This window comes from Pyrgilauda ruficollis, unplaced genomic scaffold, assembly GCF_017590135.1.
Source record: "Pyrgilauda ruficollis isolate IOZ18807 unplaced genomic scaffold, ASM1759013v1 scaffold12, whole genome shotgun sequence".
In the NCBI taxonomy this organism is placed as follows: Eukaryota; Metazoa; Chordata; class Aves; order Passeriformes; family Passeridae; genus Pyrgilauda; species Pyrgilauda ruficollis.
Window position 1 is genome coordinate 18,164,088 of NW_024510321.1, and position 15,080 is coordinate 18,179,167.

At 43.1% G+C, this 15,080-nt stretch overlaps 2 protein-coding genes across 2 annotated transcripts in view; one reads left to right on the forward strand and one right to left on the reverse strand.

The window, feature by feature from the left end:
- Positions 1–3,332: 3,332 nt before the first annotated feature.
- Positions 3,333–11,720, reverse strand: VIM (vimentin). Its single transcript, XM_041490179.1, has 9 exons — positions 11,087–11,720; positions 10,844–10,904; positions 6,703–6,798; positions 6,401–6,562; positions 5,781–5,906; positions 4,850–5,070; positions 4,707–4,750; positions 4,208–4,293; positions 3,333–3,695 (listed from the first exon to the last, which is right to left on the reverse strand). The coding sequence occupies exons 1-9, from the start codon at positions 11,626–11,628 to the stop codon at positions 3,654–3,656; spliced, it is 1,380 nt and encodes a 459-aa protein (XP_041346113.1). The 5' UTR covers positions 11,629–11,720; the 3' UTR covers positions 3,333–3,653.
- A 103-nt stretch (positions 11,721–11,823) lies between these two features.
- The window catches only part of TRDMT1 (tRNA aspartic acid methyltransferase 1), a 42,572-nt gene continuing 39,315 nt past the window's right edge, over positions 11,824–15,080 (forward strand). The window contains exons 1-2 of the mRNA XM_041490181.1: positions 11,824–12,147; positions 13,075–13,151. The gene's annotated coding sequence lies outside the window, so the exon portion shown is untranslated. The remainder of the gene's footprint in view (positions 12,148–13,074; positions 13,152–15,080) is intronic.

Here is a 15,080-nt window from a genome sequence, read left to right on the forward strand (position 1 = left end):
ATGCTCCATGGGTACCTAAAGGTGATGAGAGCTTACAGGATATGTTTAAATGACTGACTAAAGGGCAAACAGACCAGTCTCAAAGTGCCCAGTAACCCACTCACATGTGGGACCTTGCACCACAGACAGGACTTTGAATGTGAGCCCTGCAAGTGCTCTGATCACAGCTGCTGGGCCTGCGCTGCTGGGATTTGCCCAGACCCCAATTAGGAAGTTTCCCAGCAGGCTGGGATGAGTGGTTTCCTATCAGCAGTTTCCTGAAAGTTCCTCAGATGCTTCTGTGGCTTTGCCCAGGCCCCTGTCAGTCTGTGGGGCAGCACCCTGCAGCCTGAGGCCCAGCAAGGCCAGTCCCAGCACCATGATGGACAAGTTCCAGCATGCTCTCAGCAGGCTTCAGCCAACGTGTCCTGAGCAATTTAACCTCACAGCTGAACATTCAGAGCCTCAGAGCAGTCTTGTAGGTATTTCCTCCATGCGCTTAAAAATATGCACGTTCCCACCCAGCACAGTGTGGCATCAGTGAAAGCAGCAGATTCATTTACTGATGTAACACTGAAAAGAGCCGCCACAGGCAGGGGAAGAGGGAAGGGACAGAACTGTGAGCTCTGTGTGAGCCAGGTAAGTGTGTTCAACAATGGAATATTAGGGAGAGGAGAGGAGAGGAGAGGAGAAAGAAAAAGAAAAAAAAAGGAGGGAGGGAGGGAAAAGTATATTTACTGTGTAGTAAAACAGACCGACTGGATGGCAGAACTGCATTAGCTACAGGCTACCAGGGGTTTGGAATATGAAGTCTCTGCTAACAGTTTCCGTGGTTTGCAAAAAAAAAAAAAAAAAAAGGGTTCGGGCAAAAAAAAAAAAAAAAAAAGGGTTCGGGCAAAAAAAAAAAAAAAAAAAGGAAAACAAGGTTCTGGCTACATGAAAAAACAAACTAAATATGAGGCTTCTCAGTCATCTGGAGGATTATTATTGTTTACTGTGGGAACAGCTCACATATTTGGAGGCAGTCCTTATGTAAGCTCATGGACAGCTTCGTGGGGCTCATTGAGGGGCAGGACAAGTGCCTGGCCATGGATGGGGGCTGCCCCACTCGGAGCAGCTGCTGCCTGAAGTTATTAGGATGCGGAATACAGTTCTGAGGTCAGCTGCTGGCTCAGCACTAAGCAGCTTTCAGTAATTATATATGAGCATAAGGCTGGGGCTCCTAGATCAAACCCTGAGAAGTTTATACAGCCACTGTCCACTCTCATTTCCACCATGAGGGTGCTCTTGCTCTTACAGCAGTGCAGGTTTTTGAGGTTTCCTGCAATTTTCTTATCCCCTTAGCAACTAGGTTTATTTATTTGTATTTATTTTTCTATTTATTCCCAGGACTGAGAGCTCTGCCACATGCTTCTCTGTGTTCTGAGTAACCCTAAACACTGAAGAGCCAGGAATAACTCCTTTGCTGCAGTCAGTGCTTGATACAGGCACTTCTTTTATCTACTGAGTGAAATAATCAAAGACAAGAGAAAAAACTGAACCAGGTAGCTGGTGGCAGAGTGAAAACAATATTTGAAAGACTATCATAGCTCCAGAGGTTAATGTGCATTTCAAAAAACACACTGTGCTGTGGGTCTCTGCCCACAGCCACCAAGGGTGCCCACCATCTCCTACCCATAGACTGCCATATGCCACCAGCCAGGGCTCTGACATTGCTTTAGGGACAAGAAATTATATTTAGCATTGGCTCAACTTTTTCAATAACTACATCCAGAGAAAGACTGAAGTAGTCTGCAACAGGAAGGACATCAGCCCCTTATTCCACTTGTCCTCAAAGGTTGTTGACACTCATGCCTATAAAGTGCTCAAAATTAGATATTACACATGCTCAGAGCTGTTATTATCACAGAAAATTCTTCCCATGGAAGCTCATTTGTGCTTTTTTTTAATCAGTCTGGATGTTGAAAGGTAGTAGAAAACCTGGTGTCTGTAATCTCTGCAACATGAAAAAGGATGGGTTCACTCTCAGTTTCTAGAGAGACTATCCTACCCACCATATCGTGGACCAGGTTGAGTCTTTTCTGTTTTGCTGAGGCAAAAGCTGTGGCTGAGGCTTGGGTGCAGGCACTCTCCTCAGTGTCACTTCTGTCCCTTTTTGCATGAAGGGAGTCACCAGAACAAACGCTGGACCAGCTGCATGACTTTTGGGAAGCATATAAAGCACCTGTGTCTTGGAGCTGCAGAGGGTTTCAGCACACCCCAAGAAAAAAGCAGCCTCCTACTGCCCCCACCCACCCTCTACACGACATCCAGTTAGTCACATCTTGAGCAAAGGTAAGGATAAGGATGGAAAAGGAGTAAATTATTTTCATTCCTACCCGATGAGGGAACAGTAAGTTTTTTTTTAGAAATCAGTTCCCAAATATCTAGCACATCTGTACAACATGGAAGTTCTAACCTTACTCTGAATGTTATTATATGAACTGAAAAATTTCACTTTGCAGTTCCTCATTCCAGAAAATCTGCATCTCAGTAAAAGCTTACAGGAAGAAGGCTTTGCAGAAGTAATGCAGAACACAGTAGCTACTTCCATGGGGCTCTGGTGTGGCTCTTTATTGTGTTTAAATTTGAGAAGTATGTTGCTCTGCAGAAGAAAAGTGTTCAGAAAGAACATCAACTTCCACTACTGCCTCCTGAAAGACTATGGCAAAGAAGAGTGGAACATCCTTGTTCCCATTCTGCTGCATTTACACTGATGTTCAGCACCACACCAAGCATGGTGGCTGTCCTGTTTTAAAAGGAGTTTAAATACTGGAATTGTCAGCAAATGGGCAAGTTAGTCTCTCCTAACCCCTACTCCAGCCAAAGTCTGTATGTAGCTTCTGTAATACCAACAAGCCTTTGGGAACTAGTTTTTCTTGGAAAAGTAAGTTAATGCACCAAGTCAGCTGTTAACTTTGCAAGGTGCTGTCTGAGATAAGGGCTCACATGAACTATTTCTCTGCTACATAAGTACTATGTCTTATAAAGCCAAGTTTTAAGGTACTTCAGACATTCTGACATTTATTAACTGCATTAACTAGTATATGGAAGCAAGATTAATATTTATTAGCTTGAAGTATCATATTTTATTCAAGTGATATCATAATACATTATGCATCTGCCAGTTATAATCCATTTTAATTGGTTCCAAAACCTAAGCAGTAAATAAGTAAGACAGTTTATCTAGTTAAACTGAAAAAACAGCATTCCACACAGCCAGTACTAGAGATGTCAACCGTATAGTAATTCCAGCATTATGTTATGGCTTTCCAGAAAGTCATGAAGTTAACAAATTAGAACACATCAAGAGCCATTTTCCAAAGATTTATTGAAGTAGCGACAGGTTGCTCATACTGTGCTGGAAAAAGCAGTTTTATTGAATTCAGATACTTAAAAACAGTATTGCAGCACAAGATATTGCTATTTGTAAACTAGACTCCATTGTAAACTCTAATCCTTCAGGGAGAGTCAGTTTGCAAGATCTAAGACCTATTTCCTAGCATAATCATCTTGCGCTCATGGAAAAACTGCAGAAAGGCACTTGAAAGCTGTTTCTTCCTTTAAGACATGGACTTTTTCAATCTTGCTGGTAAGAATTTCTCCTTTAGTAAGTATGCATCTTCATTTCAGCTTTACTCCAAGTCATCATGGTGCTGGGAAGTTTCATTAATAACCTAATGAAAAACAGAAACACTTGCATTAAGTTTTAATAGGAAGATTTTTGTGGGTTTTTTAAGAGTTAGAAGTGGAACATCCACTTCCAAAATGTGAACAAGTGGGTATCAGCTCTCACTTATGAGAAATTCTAGTTTGTAAACAGCATACAGAAACCACTGAAGTTTTATTTACTTACACCAACAACAGCATCTTATCCTAAGCGAGTAAAGTATCTCTGTCACATGTTTTCCTAAGGAAATCTATTGAGAATTTGGTATCTCAGCTGAACTTAAATACTCAATACACAGGTAACAGTCACCAACTTAAAGTTTTACTATCAGATGAATTTTTATTTTTTTTTTCCCCAGAGAAACCTGTTTGCTATACCTGTACGTTCACACAGCTTGGAATGCCAGTTACTGTTCTACTCAATACTTATTACCACATACAAGCTGAAGTAAGCAGTAGGCAAACTTAAGAATTTAAGGTTACCAGCTGTGATATATATAAAATTAAAGTTACCACCAACCTGTCCATCTCTAGTTTCGACGGTCTTAATTAGAAGGGTTCTCTTTGAGTGAGTGTCAACCATTGGCTGAGACTCAATGTTGGTTTCTGCAGAAGAAGATGTATTATTACCAATAGTCTAGATGAAGTGCCTCCTCAAAGAAATGAGGTGTAACAAATTTTAGTGTCTACTTTCAGAATCCCAATTTAGTTTACCAAGAAGTCTCCTGCTCTGAATAAGCCAGGTCCACATTTTCTCTCTGTGCCCCTTAAAGCACTTTCAGCACGTATCCAAACTAATTACTTGCTATGTACCAATATTTAAAAATATGTGTCCAGGAACAAAAGAGCTGCTGCCATCCAAGGTTAAGTAATTGCAAATACTGTAGTTCGATCCAAGAAGAGTATTCACAACCAACTGCACTTATACAAGTTCAAAAACCAGCATAAAAGGAACCATCCAGAGCCCTCATGCTAATGGTAGAGCAACTGCCTAAACTGAAATAGCAGAAACAGCTTACCTCTCAGGTTCAAAGCAGCAAAGGTTGGAATAGGCATGTTAATCCTGAAGGAAAAAGAAACAGTTAAAATGAGAAAATCAGATACGGGTATAAAGTGTCTTCTAGTAATTTCTGGCATTAGGAAAGTGTTTGCATGTGACTACCTGCTCTCTTCACCCTCCAGCAGTTTTCTGTAGGTGGCAATTTCAATATCAAGAGCCATCTTTACATTCAGCAGGTCCTGGTACTCGCGGAGATGGCGAGCCATTTCTTCCTTCATGTTCTGAATCTCATCCTGCAGACGCCCAATAGTGTCTTGGTAGTTAGCAGCTTCAACAGCAAAATTCTCCTCCATTTCACGCATCTGGCGCTCCAGGGACTCATTCTGGAAGAGAATAGTGAAATCATGCACTGCTGCAGTTCAGTGGCTCTTCCCCACCCTCGAGACCCTCAACATTTTAAAGAAGGAAAGTCGTGTTACGTTAGCATCCTTTCTGAAAATGCCCAGACATGTCCCAAATTTGTCACCTCCTTATCTTCCCTTTGCAAAGTCAAGGATAGTTATTCTGTGGCATGATATGAGGTGTGCAACATATTTGTTGCACCAGGTGGTAAAAGCCATCCTTTACAGTAAGCCCAACACTTGCAGTTCAAGTCAGCATGCAGGCAGCCCTTAGTAGAGATTTGCAGGTGTGCTAAATACTGTTACATCCATTTCAAGCCTGCCTTTAAAGCAGTCATGTTTTAGCAAGAGCAAAATTTGCACCTTTCACTGCTCCTCCAGGTTTTTTTTTATAACTTTATCTGTACCTGACAGACAAGGCATAAACACTTTCAGAAAGTGCTAATAAACAGTGAATATTACAGCAAGAGAATGAACTTATTGTTTACAGTTTAAGACTGATTCAGTGTATCAATCTAACCAGTGCACTGTTGTGCATACACACAAATTGAGCCCACAGCATCCTTTTCAAAAAGTATTAATATGCTGCTGAATTGCATGGCAGATTACCTGCATTCACATCCAAATTAACAATTAAACTGCAGTGCAGTGCTTAAAGCTGCAATTAAGAAGAATTGCTGTCTTCCACTTACGCTTCCCTTAAGAGCATCGACTTCGCAGGTGAGAGACTGGATCTGTCTGCGGTACTCATTGGCTTCCTGCTTGGCCTGGCGCAGGGCATCGTTGTTCCTGTTAGCAGCTTCAGAGAGATCTGCAAACTGGAAAACCCCAGTCTGGTTAGCATAACACTTCCACAGAAATGGTGAAACAGACTTTCTGTGGACACAGCAGTTGAGGACAACTGAAGGTATTACAAGGGTTAGCACCTGAAATGCTTAAATATTAGTATTACTCTTGAAGTGCCTCTCTATTTCTAAATGTTATATTGGAATTCATAGCAAACTTTCATACTTGTTTTTCCGCCCTGTGTGTTTCCCATCTTTCCACCATTTTTTCACTAATTTCTCCAGTACTTCATCCAACATCTGCTTTCAGGTACAAGACAAGGAAGACTCCCAGTGTGCACCCATTACTTTGCTGCTATAGTTATGGCACAGAATGTTTTCAGTTGTACCCTTCCCAGACTAGGATTTAAAAAAAGACTTTGTGTCACGGTTATGTTCACGTCCATTAGAGAGACAGAGGGAACAGCAAGTGGTACAGCAAAGCTGTTAAACAGAATTAGTTCCAGTGCCTGATGCATTTTACTCACTTTGGACTTGTACCACTCTTCAGCTTCCTGAAGGTTCTTAGCAGCAACACTTTCATACTGTTGGCGAACATCACGCAGGGCAGCAGTAAGGTCAGGCTTAGAAACATCCATATCAATTTGGATGTGCTGTTCCTGGAGTTGGGCCTGCAGTTCTCGGATTTCCTTAGAGAGAAGCAGACACGCAACATTATTGCACAAAAGCACTCAGATCATACGCAGGTGGGGACTCTGGGACAGAGCCAGCAAAGAGCTTCCTTGCTAGACAGTCTGCATCTAAACACAGACCTCATTTCTCAGCTTACCTCATCATGAAGTTTCTTCAAGAAGACAATCTCCTCTTGCAGGGACTCAACTTTGCGCTCAAGATCAAGACGTGCCAGAGAGGCATTGTCAACATCCTGAACAGAGAGAAGAGCAATTAATAATCTTACAAAACTGATGTAGAGAAGTCTCTTACAGCAAGTTCAGCAGCATACAGGCTGATGCTACAGCTGAGCTTTTTGGCAAGACAATACGAAATTAAAGGCTGTAAAAAACCTTTTTGCCACCTCCTACCTTAGCCTTCAACCTTAGATATGCACCTTTATTGTGAATTTGAAAACTATACCACATATGTTGATTACATCTTTGCTGAACTGCTGCTAAGCATGATCAAGAGCACACAGATCATAGTGAGTGTAAATCCTTCAAGTACTTGAGTCAGAAGTCTACACTAAGTGCTTCTAGCTTGACTACACTGACAAAGAGTTGCACCTTGCAAACTTCCACTCTTTTCAGTGGGGCTTAAAAGTGCAACACGTGCTGTCAGGCCTGTCAGTGGGCTTAACTTATGGACTCCTCGGTGAAAAAGCACAGAGCCCCTTAGGCCCACAGACCACACTTTTAAAGCATACTTGTAAAGCTGGTGAGGGATGCATAAGAACTGCAGTATTCACAATGCAGGCAAACAGATCTCCCTTGAGAAAAAGAAGGTTGTGAGCATAAACACAAACTGAGCTACTCATCATTGCCTACACCCTTCGCAGTTGCTGGCAAAGGCTCCACCTTTTGCTGGACAGAGATAGTCTTAATCAACAGCAAAAATTCATTTAGAGCATAACAGAAGACACGTCACGAATGTTATAAGGGAACAACTTGAATTAGTTCAAAAACATAGGACTAAACATTGATTGGCAACTTCTTACATTTTGAATGTGTAAGGCATTTAGTTTGCAAAGGGGAAGATTGTTTCTTTCACGCTAGTTACATACACAGCCACATGCTTGTGCTCACAGGGTATTAACATATCAGGTTCTCACAGCTTACTCTAAAGCTATTTTGGATTGCCCAAAGCATAAGCATTCCTAATCAGCAGCTCTCTCTATTATGGCACCTTTGAAATAAGGAGTGTTTTCTTTAGACTCCTAGAAAGCCTTTCCTTGGATCACCCCTACTCTGGGGCAAGGTCCTTGTTCCAGAAGAATTATTCTGTTTACTTTATCCAGCAAAATATCCCTTTCATTCATCATTCCATAACTTTTCTATCAATTCCAGTTTTACCCCCACAGTTCATATCAGCTCTGTTTTTCAGTTCAGTTCAGGGAAAAGAATTTCCTAATTAATTTGTTCTCCTCCCCCCAAAACCCCTCATGATCATTCTGGCAGAAAATTACATGGCTATGACCCAACATGTTTACATAACTGGCCAGACATCCAAAGATTTTCCAGAGGATTTTGCAGAAATCTTCACCCTGAAGGCTATTTTTTTTTAAATAACAACTGAATAGCTACAGGATTTTAGGACCTTACAATAAATTGAAAGCAATTTAAATTGAAGTTACAATATGTGCTATGTACTTTACTATATGCTATCATTTATGTATTCCCTATCACTAAAATTCAGTGTTTCAGTAGTTCCCAGATGCGTGGAGAACCCCATAAATGAATTGGCTACTTGTAGTCTGAACAAACAAGTAGAAGTCGTAGATACATGCCGTTGGAGAACACATGGATTTTATCCTAGGAGATTCTTCAATGCAAGCCACATACTTTGCAGGGTTGAGCATATATGTTTACTTTAGACAAACCTCATGTTAGCCAGGACCTGACCTCTTAGGCTTGTCACAGGTTCAGGACCTATTCCTTACTGCTAGAGTAGCTGGCAAAGCTGCAGTAACTTTCTCACTGTGATGCTTGTCCTGCTGCTAGAGGAAAGTCCTCAGTGAACTTGCACATGTAGTCTCTGCAGTACATCCCTCAGCACATGAGTAAAATCATATCTTTGTCCAGAAGAAATAAATTAAAATTCAGTACATATGAGCTGAACAGTCTCTGAAACAGGCAGCTTTTGGGAATAAAAGCTTAAGTTCAAATATTCGTTCTTTATTTTAAAATACTGAAGCACACAGCTGCTCCATCAAGTAAAAAGTGTCTTTGATGATACATCAGAACAGCAAAGCACCTACTGAACTGATCCAAATCTATACAACTATACAACTTTCCAGTGGAAAAATACAATAATTTAATAGAAAGCTGTGCATTGCTTTAAAATGGAAAGCACAACAGGATATTTCAGCTTCAGTGTTCTGGGAATTTAATTTCACTTTCAGAAGAACAAAACTTGCACTGAAACAGATTTAGGTTTCAAAACCGGTGTTAACTCCCTCCTTGCCAGTAAGGAAAAATTAGGTATGACTGATGGTCAAATCAAGCACACCAGCATGCACCAGTTATGTCATGAGTGCATTTAGTGTAGAGTTCCCATAGATAATGATTTGCATTTCTTATGCACAAGCTACAGCTTAGGAGGTTAAATGGGTCCAATTCTGACTGTCCTGCATGCACACATCTGCTGGAGGCTGAGCTTCTGAGTGACCCCTTTCCAAATACAGGGAAGAGCTGGATAATGAGTGTAGGGTATGCACACCAATCCAAGCTCACTTTAAGCCCAGAGCCTCCATAAGATTCAACTGGATTGAAATACAGACATGCCTGAAGTGCACCAATTAAACATGAAAGATCTTGTAAAAGCCAACCTTAAGTCAATTGATCCTTCAACTGAATTCAGCAATGAATCAGAGTAGATGAGATTCTCTAAAACTTAAATGCTCCTTCATAGAATTTCACATTACATTAAATGGTCTTAGTGCTCAAAAAAAAAAAAAAAAACCAAAAAAACACACAAAAAAAAAAACACCAACAAAACCCATAAGCTTAAATTTAGGCAGTATCTCAGACTGTTGTTTAAAACTTCTGTCTCCAGAATGCCAGTGGAGACTGAATTCCCAGGCTCTGAATGGGAGTAGGTGTTTCAGTTTCCCCACACTATCTCTTGAACACACCTGCTCTCCTTCAAAGACTGTAAATATACTGCAGACAAAAGCCTTTCCCAGGGAAATGCTAACAATCAACTGCTGATTTCCTGAACAGTGACTTCTGTTACTGCCTATGAAGAGCTCTGAGACAAAGTCAGCCTGTACCCAGCTGCCTGGCGATAAGGGCAGTCACTTCCAGTCTGAAAGAATGCTAGCAATGCTGTTTTACACCAGGAGTTTTAGGGAAGAGACCTTGTTTTGAGAAGGCACATTCCTAACTATCTCTTAGTCCAAACAAGGCTTAATCTAAGTTGAAAGTTGGTTTTGCACAAGTGAAAACTTGAGCTTAAGAATTTTAGAACACTGTTTGCACAGTTGTTTCTGGTTGTCATGTAGATTTACTTTGTCTGGATAACATCACAGCATCCTACAAAGGCTGAACTCTAACATAACTTGTTTCCTAGTTTAACATCTTTGTTTTACAGAGGATTACATTCCACGTTCTTAATGGACACCCAGAGGAGTGGGTCAAGCTCAAGCCTGTGACCTCGTCCCAAGGAACATATTGTCTATTTCTCATCAGCAGACAACGCCCTGGTAAAAAACCTTAAATTTGAAACTCTTGCCCAGTAATGCACTGACCAGTGATTCATCAAAAAGGAGTTCTGCTTTGTACAAAAACTGGCCCATAAGAGACACATTTCGCTAGAAATATTCCCGCACCATTACACATTTAGTAAGAATGCAGCCCACTGCGCCCTCCCCTCCGACACAAAGGGATCTATTATTTCAATCTGCTGCCACCACACTTGCCATAATGCCTGTATCTGCATTCCATGGTGAATCCCATAGAAACCATTAATACCCTTCAGCCAAGCGAGCAGATGGCCCCCTTTCACTTTTATTGGATCGGAAAGTGATTCCACGTTGGGATGGTTTTTGTAAAACGGGCTAGACTTGGATAAAGCAGGACAATAGTTTACCTCCCCTCCCCTCAGACTGCAGCATCCCCCTAAAGAAAACACGGAGGGCTTGCGTGAGAACTGACGGACCCTCTTTGTGCAAGGAAAGCAAACTCCTGCACTCCCACCCTCCGCCCCAGGCACAGCCACCACATCCTCGGGCCCCTCCCTCCTCCACCGCCGCTAACCTGTCTGAAGGACTGCAGGGTGCTCTCGGCCTCCTCCCTCTGAAGCATCTCCTCTTGCAGCCTAGAAGGGGCAAGACGGCGGTGAGGAGGGAGCGGGGATCTCCCAAATCCCCCCGCCCAGCCTCCGGCCCGCCCGGTACCGCTCGGGATGCTCAGGGGCTGCCTCCGCGCCAGGGGACAGGGCGGCGGGGAGGCAGCGGGATGCGGCGGCAGCCCGAACCCGCCTTCCCCAGGCACACTCACTTCTCCCGCAGCCGCATGATGTCGTCGGCGAGGTTGTCCCGCTCCACTTCTACGCGTGCCTTGTCGTTGGTGAGCTGGTCCACCTGTCGCCGCAGCTCCCGCATCTCCTCCTCGTACAGGTCGCCCAAGCGGGACGTGCCCTTGCCCTTGAGCTGCTCCAGCTCGGCCAGCAAGATCTTGTTTTGCTGCTCCAGAAAGCGCACCTTGTCGATGTAGTTGGCGAAGCGGTCATTAAGCTCCTGCAGCTCAACCTTCTCGTTGGTGCGGTTCGCCTTGAACTCTGAGTTGATGGCGTCGGCCAGCGAGAAGTCCACGGAGTCGTGGAGCCGCATGGGCGGCATGCTGCTCCGCAGCCGCACCGACGTCGTCTTGCTGGCGTACATGCCGCCGGGCGAGGCGGACACGTACCGGGCGCTGCTGGGCCGCAGGGCGCTGCCCAGCGAGTACCGGCTGCTGGACGTGATGTAGCGGGTGCCGGTGCTGGGGCGGCTGCCCCCGCCGAACATGCGCCGGTACGAGGAGTTTTTCGTGCTGATGCTCATAGCGACGGCAGCGCGGGCTTTGTAATCCGGGAGCGGAGCGGGGCGACCAGGGTGTGCGGCGAAGAAGGGCGGTGGCTGCGGCCAGGGCCCCTTCTTATGGGCGCCGCGAACCCGCCCCGCCCCGCTCCGCTCCGCCCCGCCCGCGGGGAAGGGGCGGCGGCCGCGGACACGGACACAAAGGCGGCGAGTGGGGCCGCTCGGCCGCCGGGGCGCGGAGGGTGGGCGGCAGCTTGTGCTGCGACTGAGTTCCCCAGAGGCTGCCAGGTTTCCGCCGGAGCTGCGGGACGTGGCAGGGCGGTGTCTCACACGGGGCGCGGGGAACCCCGGCACGGCGCGCCCGGGCAGGACGGGGTGACAGTAGCGGCATCTTCGGCGTCGCGAAAATGGGCGCTGGGCTTCCCCCTCTCATCTCGTTGTCCCCCTCCAGAGTGAGCGCTGTGACTGTAAGAAGGGGTTGGCAAGTTTAATGTCACGGGCCTGGCAAAATACTCCGAATAACCTATTTAGACCCCTCTATAGGTATGGTGTATATTTGTCTATATGTCTTTCTAAGAAGGTTTCCTTTCCTTTTGACCTTTCTGAAAGAGTAAGACCAGGGAAAAATTATGCTAACTATTCACAAAAGGCTGCCAAGTGTTCAAAATAAACAGCCAGAAAAATAATGTATGTGTTTTCTTTAGCTCCCTCCCACGATAGCAATCTCAGCTCCTATGATTAAGACATGAACTTTACAGGTTAAATATGTTTTCCTTGTATCTGGTGAAGCAGTTACATGCCTAAGGCTTAATTCTGCCATTATTGTAACAGTGATCCCAGGAATAGTTTAGGGGTTTTTTTTGTATGGACAGTACATTATTGGAATTCAGGATCTTGCTCCTGGAAAATACCTAGGATAGTAGCAGGCTTGATTTTAACAAAGGATTGCTTCTCCACTGTTGTACCCGACAGACTTTGCTATTAATTTTGGCAGGCGTATGGACAGAGTCTTAGGAGAGCAGCTGGCAAAATGATAATTGTTCATTAACTGTGACCTGCAAATACGTGTGTAAAATAAAAGGCCAGACAAAAATCCCAGTGTTTTCAGAGCAATTTTACTATCAAAATGGGACTACTAGCAATGGAAAAGACTGATGTAGGTAGTACAGGGCAATAGCAATGGCATAAAAGTTAACAGAGAAAAACTTTGAGTAGCAGCAGATTGTTTTAACATGAATGCAGAGGTTGCTTAAGGAAGATGACAGAATCTCTGCCATTTAGATAACTCTAAACTTGAGTGGCCAAAGCACGACTCACATTCTGAAATTCTGCACTGATGCATCAGGTAAGGGACATCTTTTTTCTCTCTGCTATGGGAGGTGAGTGATACATTGTAGACATATTATCTGTAACGTATTGCTTCAGAACTTAGGGGATGCAAAACTACCATTGATTTTTGATTCTTTTTAGCTTGCAGTTCTGCAGGAAGAAATATCTTCACTGGAAGTTCTGATAAACCTGAACATGAACAGTGGGTAGAGAAAAAGGTAATCTTCACACCCCAATTCACAGTAGTCAGCTATTGTACTTCAGGTAATGTACTTTACAAGGAAGAATGTGAACCTATGTATTTTATTAAAGAGTTTGGTTTTTTTGAAGGAAATTCTGCTTTGCTTTCATTCTGTTGGCAACCAGAAGTGCAGGAATGCAGTTTGTATCTAAATGTAAGTCCTTGAGGTTTTCATTTCTTTTGTTCACTGAAGCTTAGTCAAGCAAAGGAAGCTGACAAGGTTGAGCTACTGAAGTGCTTTCAGTATAAGTCCCAGGCTACAGCTCATTCCATTCACCCACTCAATAAGAGGCAGAGGTCACACAGCATTCCTGAGGCTAAGGGTTCCCAAAGCCCAGCCTGGACGCTGTTGCACTGCCCAGCCCTCTCAGAGTTCTATTTAAGCCATCAAGTTTGAGCTGTAAGCCTTTGAGAGCCCTGGCACAGAAGTACATACTCGTTCTGTGAGTGGGCAAGAAGCAAAACAGCACATAACCAACAATCTCACGGATTAAAGATGCTGCACTCAGAAATACTGATGGCTTTGATAGACTTTTGTTTTTTAAAGGTGTGCTGGTGCCCCATCTGTTCTTCCTAACAGACCACAACTTATACTTCACAAAATCTTCAGTGGCATACATATGCAAGAATCCTCCTCGTTCAGAAAATGCATTGCCCCTAAAATCCAAGGTTTTTTTTTTGTTTTGTTTTTTTTTTTGTTTTGTTTTTTTTTTTTTTTTGTTTTTTTTTTTTTTTTAAGTAAATATGACCCACCCACTTCATGTTTCAAGTGTAATTTCCATATGTTTATGTCACTGCTGCCATATGTGCTCTTGGCCACCTGCCTTATTTCTGTGTCTCACTATGAAATGTTCAGATGTTGTTGGCTGTTGGGACTACAGTAAACCTTTTAAGTGCCTTTTGCTTGTTGGCACTTACACAGATGCATAAATGGAAGAAGCTGTAAGTTTCTTGTAAGCTGCAATAAATTTAACGGACATTTGCATCGCAAACCCCCAAGGGGATTAAAACACGTCCCTTGAAATGCAAAAAGATCTCTACTGTCCTTCTCAGAAGAGACTCTGTCTCAGTATAGCCATAAACATCACGGAGAGTGTATTTTGAATGGAAATGAAATCACAGTAATGTCTAGTTTCATGCAAAATGCTATGGGACTCTTAGAGGTGGTGGCTGATGGAGATCTTGACCACTTCTGACATGAAGAACAGACAGCTAAGAGCATCACTCAGCACCACGTTGGGGATTATTCATAAACTACTGGTTGTCATCTGTGCTGTTTACTGCAATGCCTTCCCTTGCAATTCCAGTGTGCAGTCATGCAGCTGCCTGGTCAGCCCACAACAGAAGTACACTGTTGTGTACTACTGTACTACCTCTACAGAAGTAGATCAGAGGTAATGGCACTCTTGAAAAAACAAACAGGTATTTTTATCACAAGAGTTTCACTTCAGACTGAAATTTTCTTTTATGCCTTTTTTCCCCAGATAATTATGTATTGGTTTACTGCCAAGAATGAAATAAGGAATCAAGTCTTAGAAATTTAGCAAAAAGCCACCTGTATTGTGTGTAACTTTCATTAATGGGGAAAGTGGATATGCATAGAGAGAAGGTACGGATGCCTGAATGGCTTTATACTACATATCGGTTGTACTAAGAATTAAAAAGTCCATATAACAGAATTTCTATTATTTCCTTGCAGAAATATCTGTTGGTCTGAAAACATCATTGGAAAGACTGGCATTCACTTATTTTTTATTTTTAAAATTTACCATTTAATTTAAACAGTAAGAAATTAGAGTAATTTAGTCCAAATACTGAATGTGCTTTCCAGTTACATAAACCTGGACTAAACAGATGTGAATGCTTTTCTTAATCAGATTTATGCCCTTTTTCTAAAGTTTCTGCT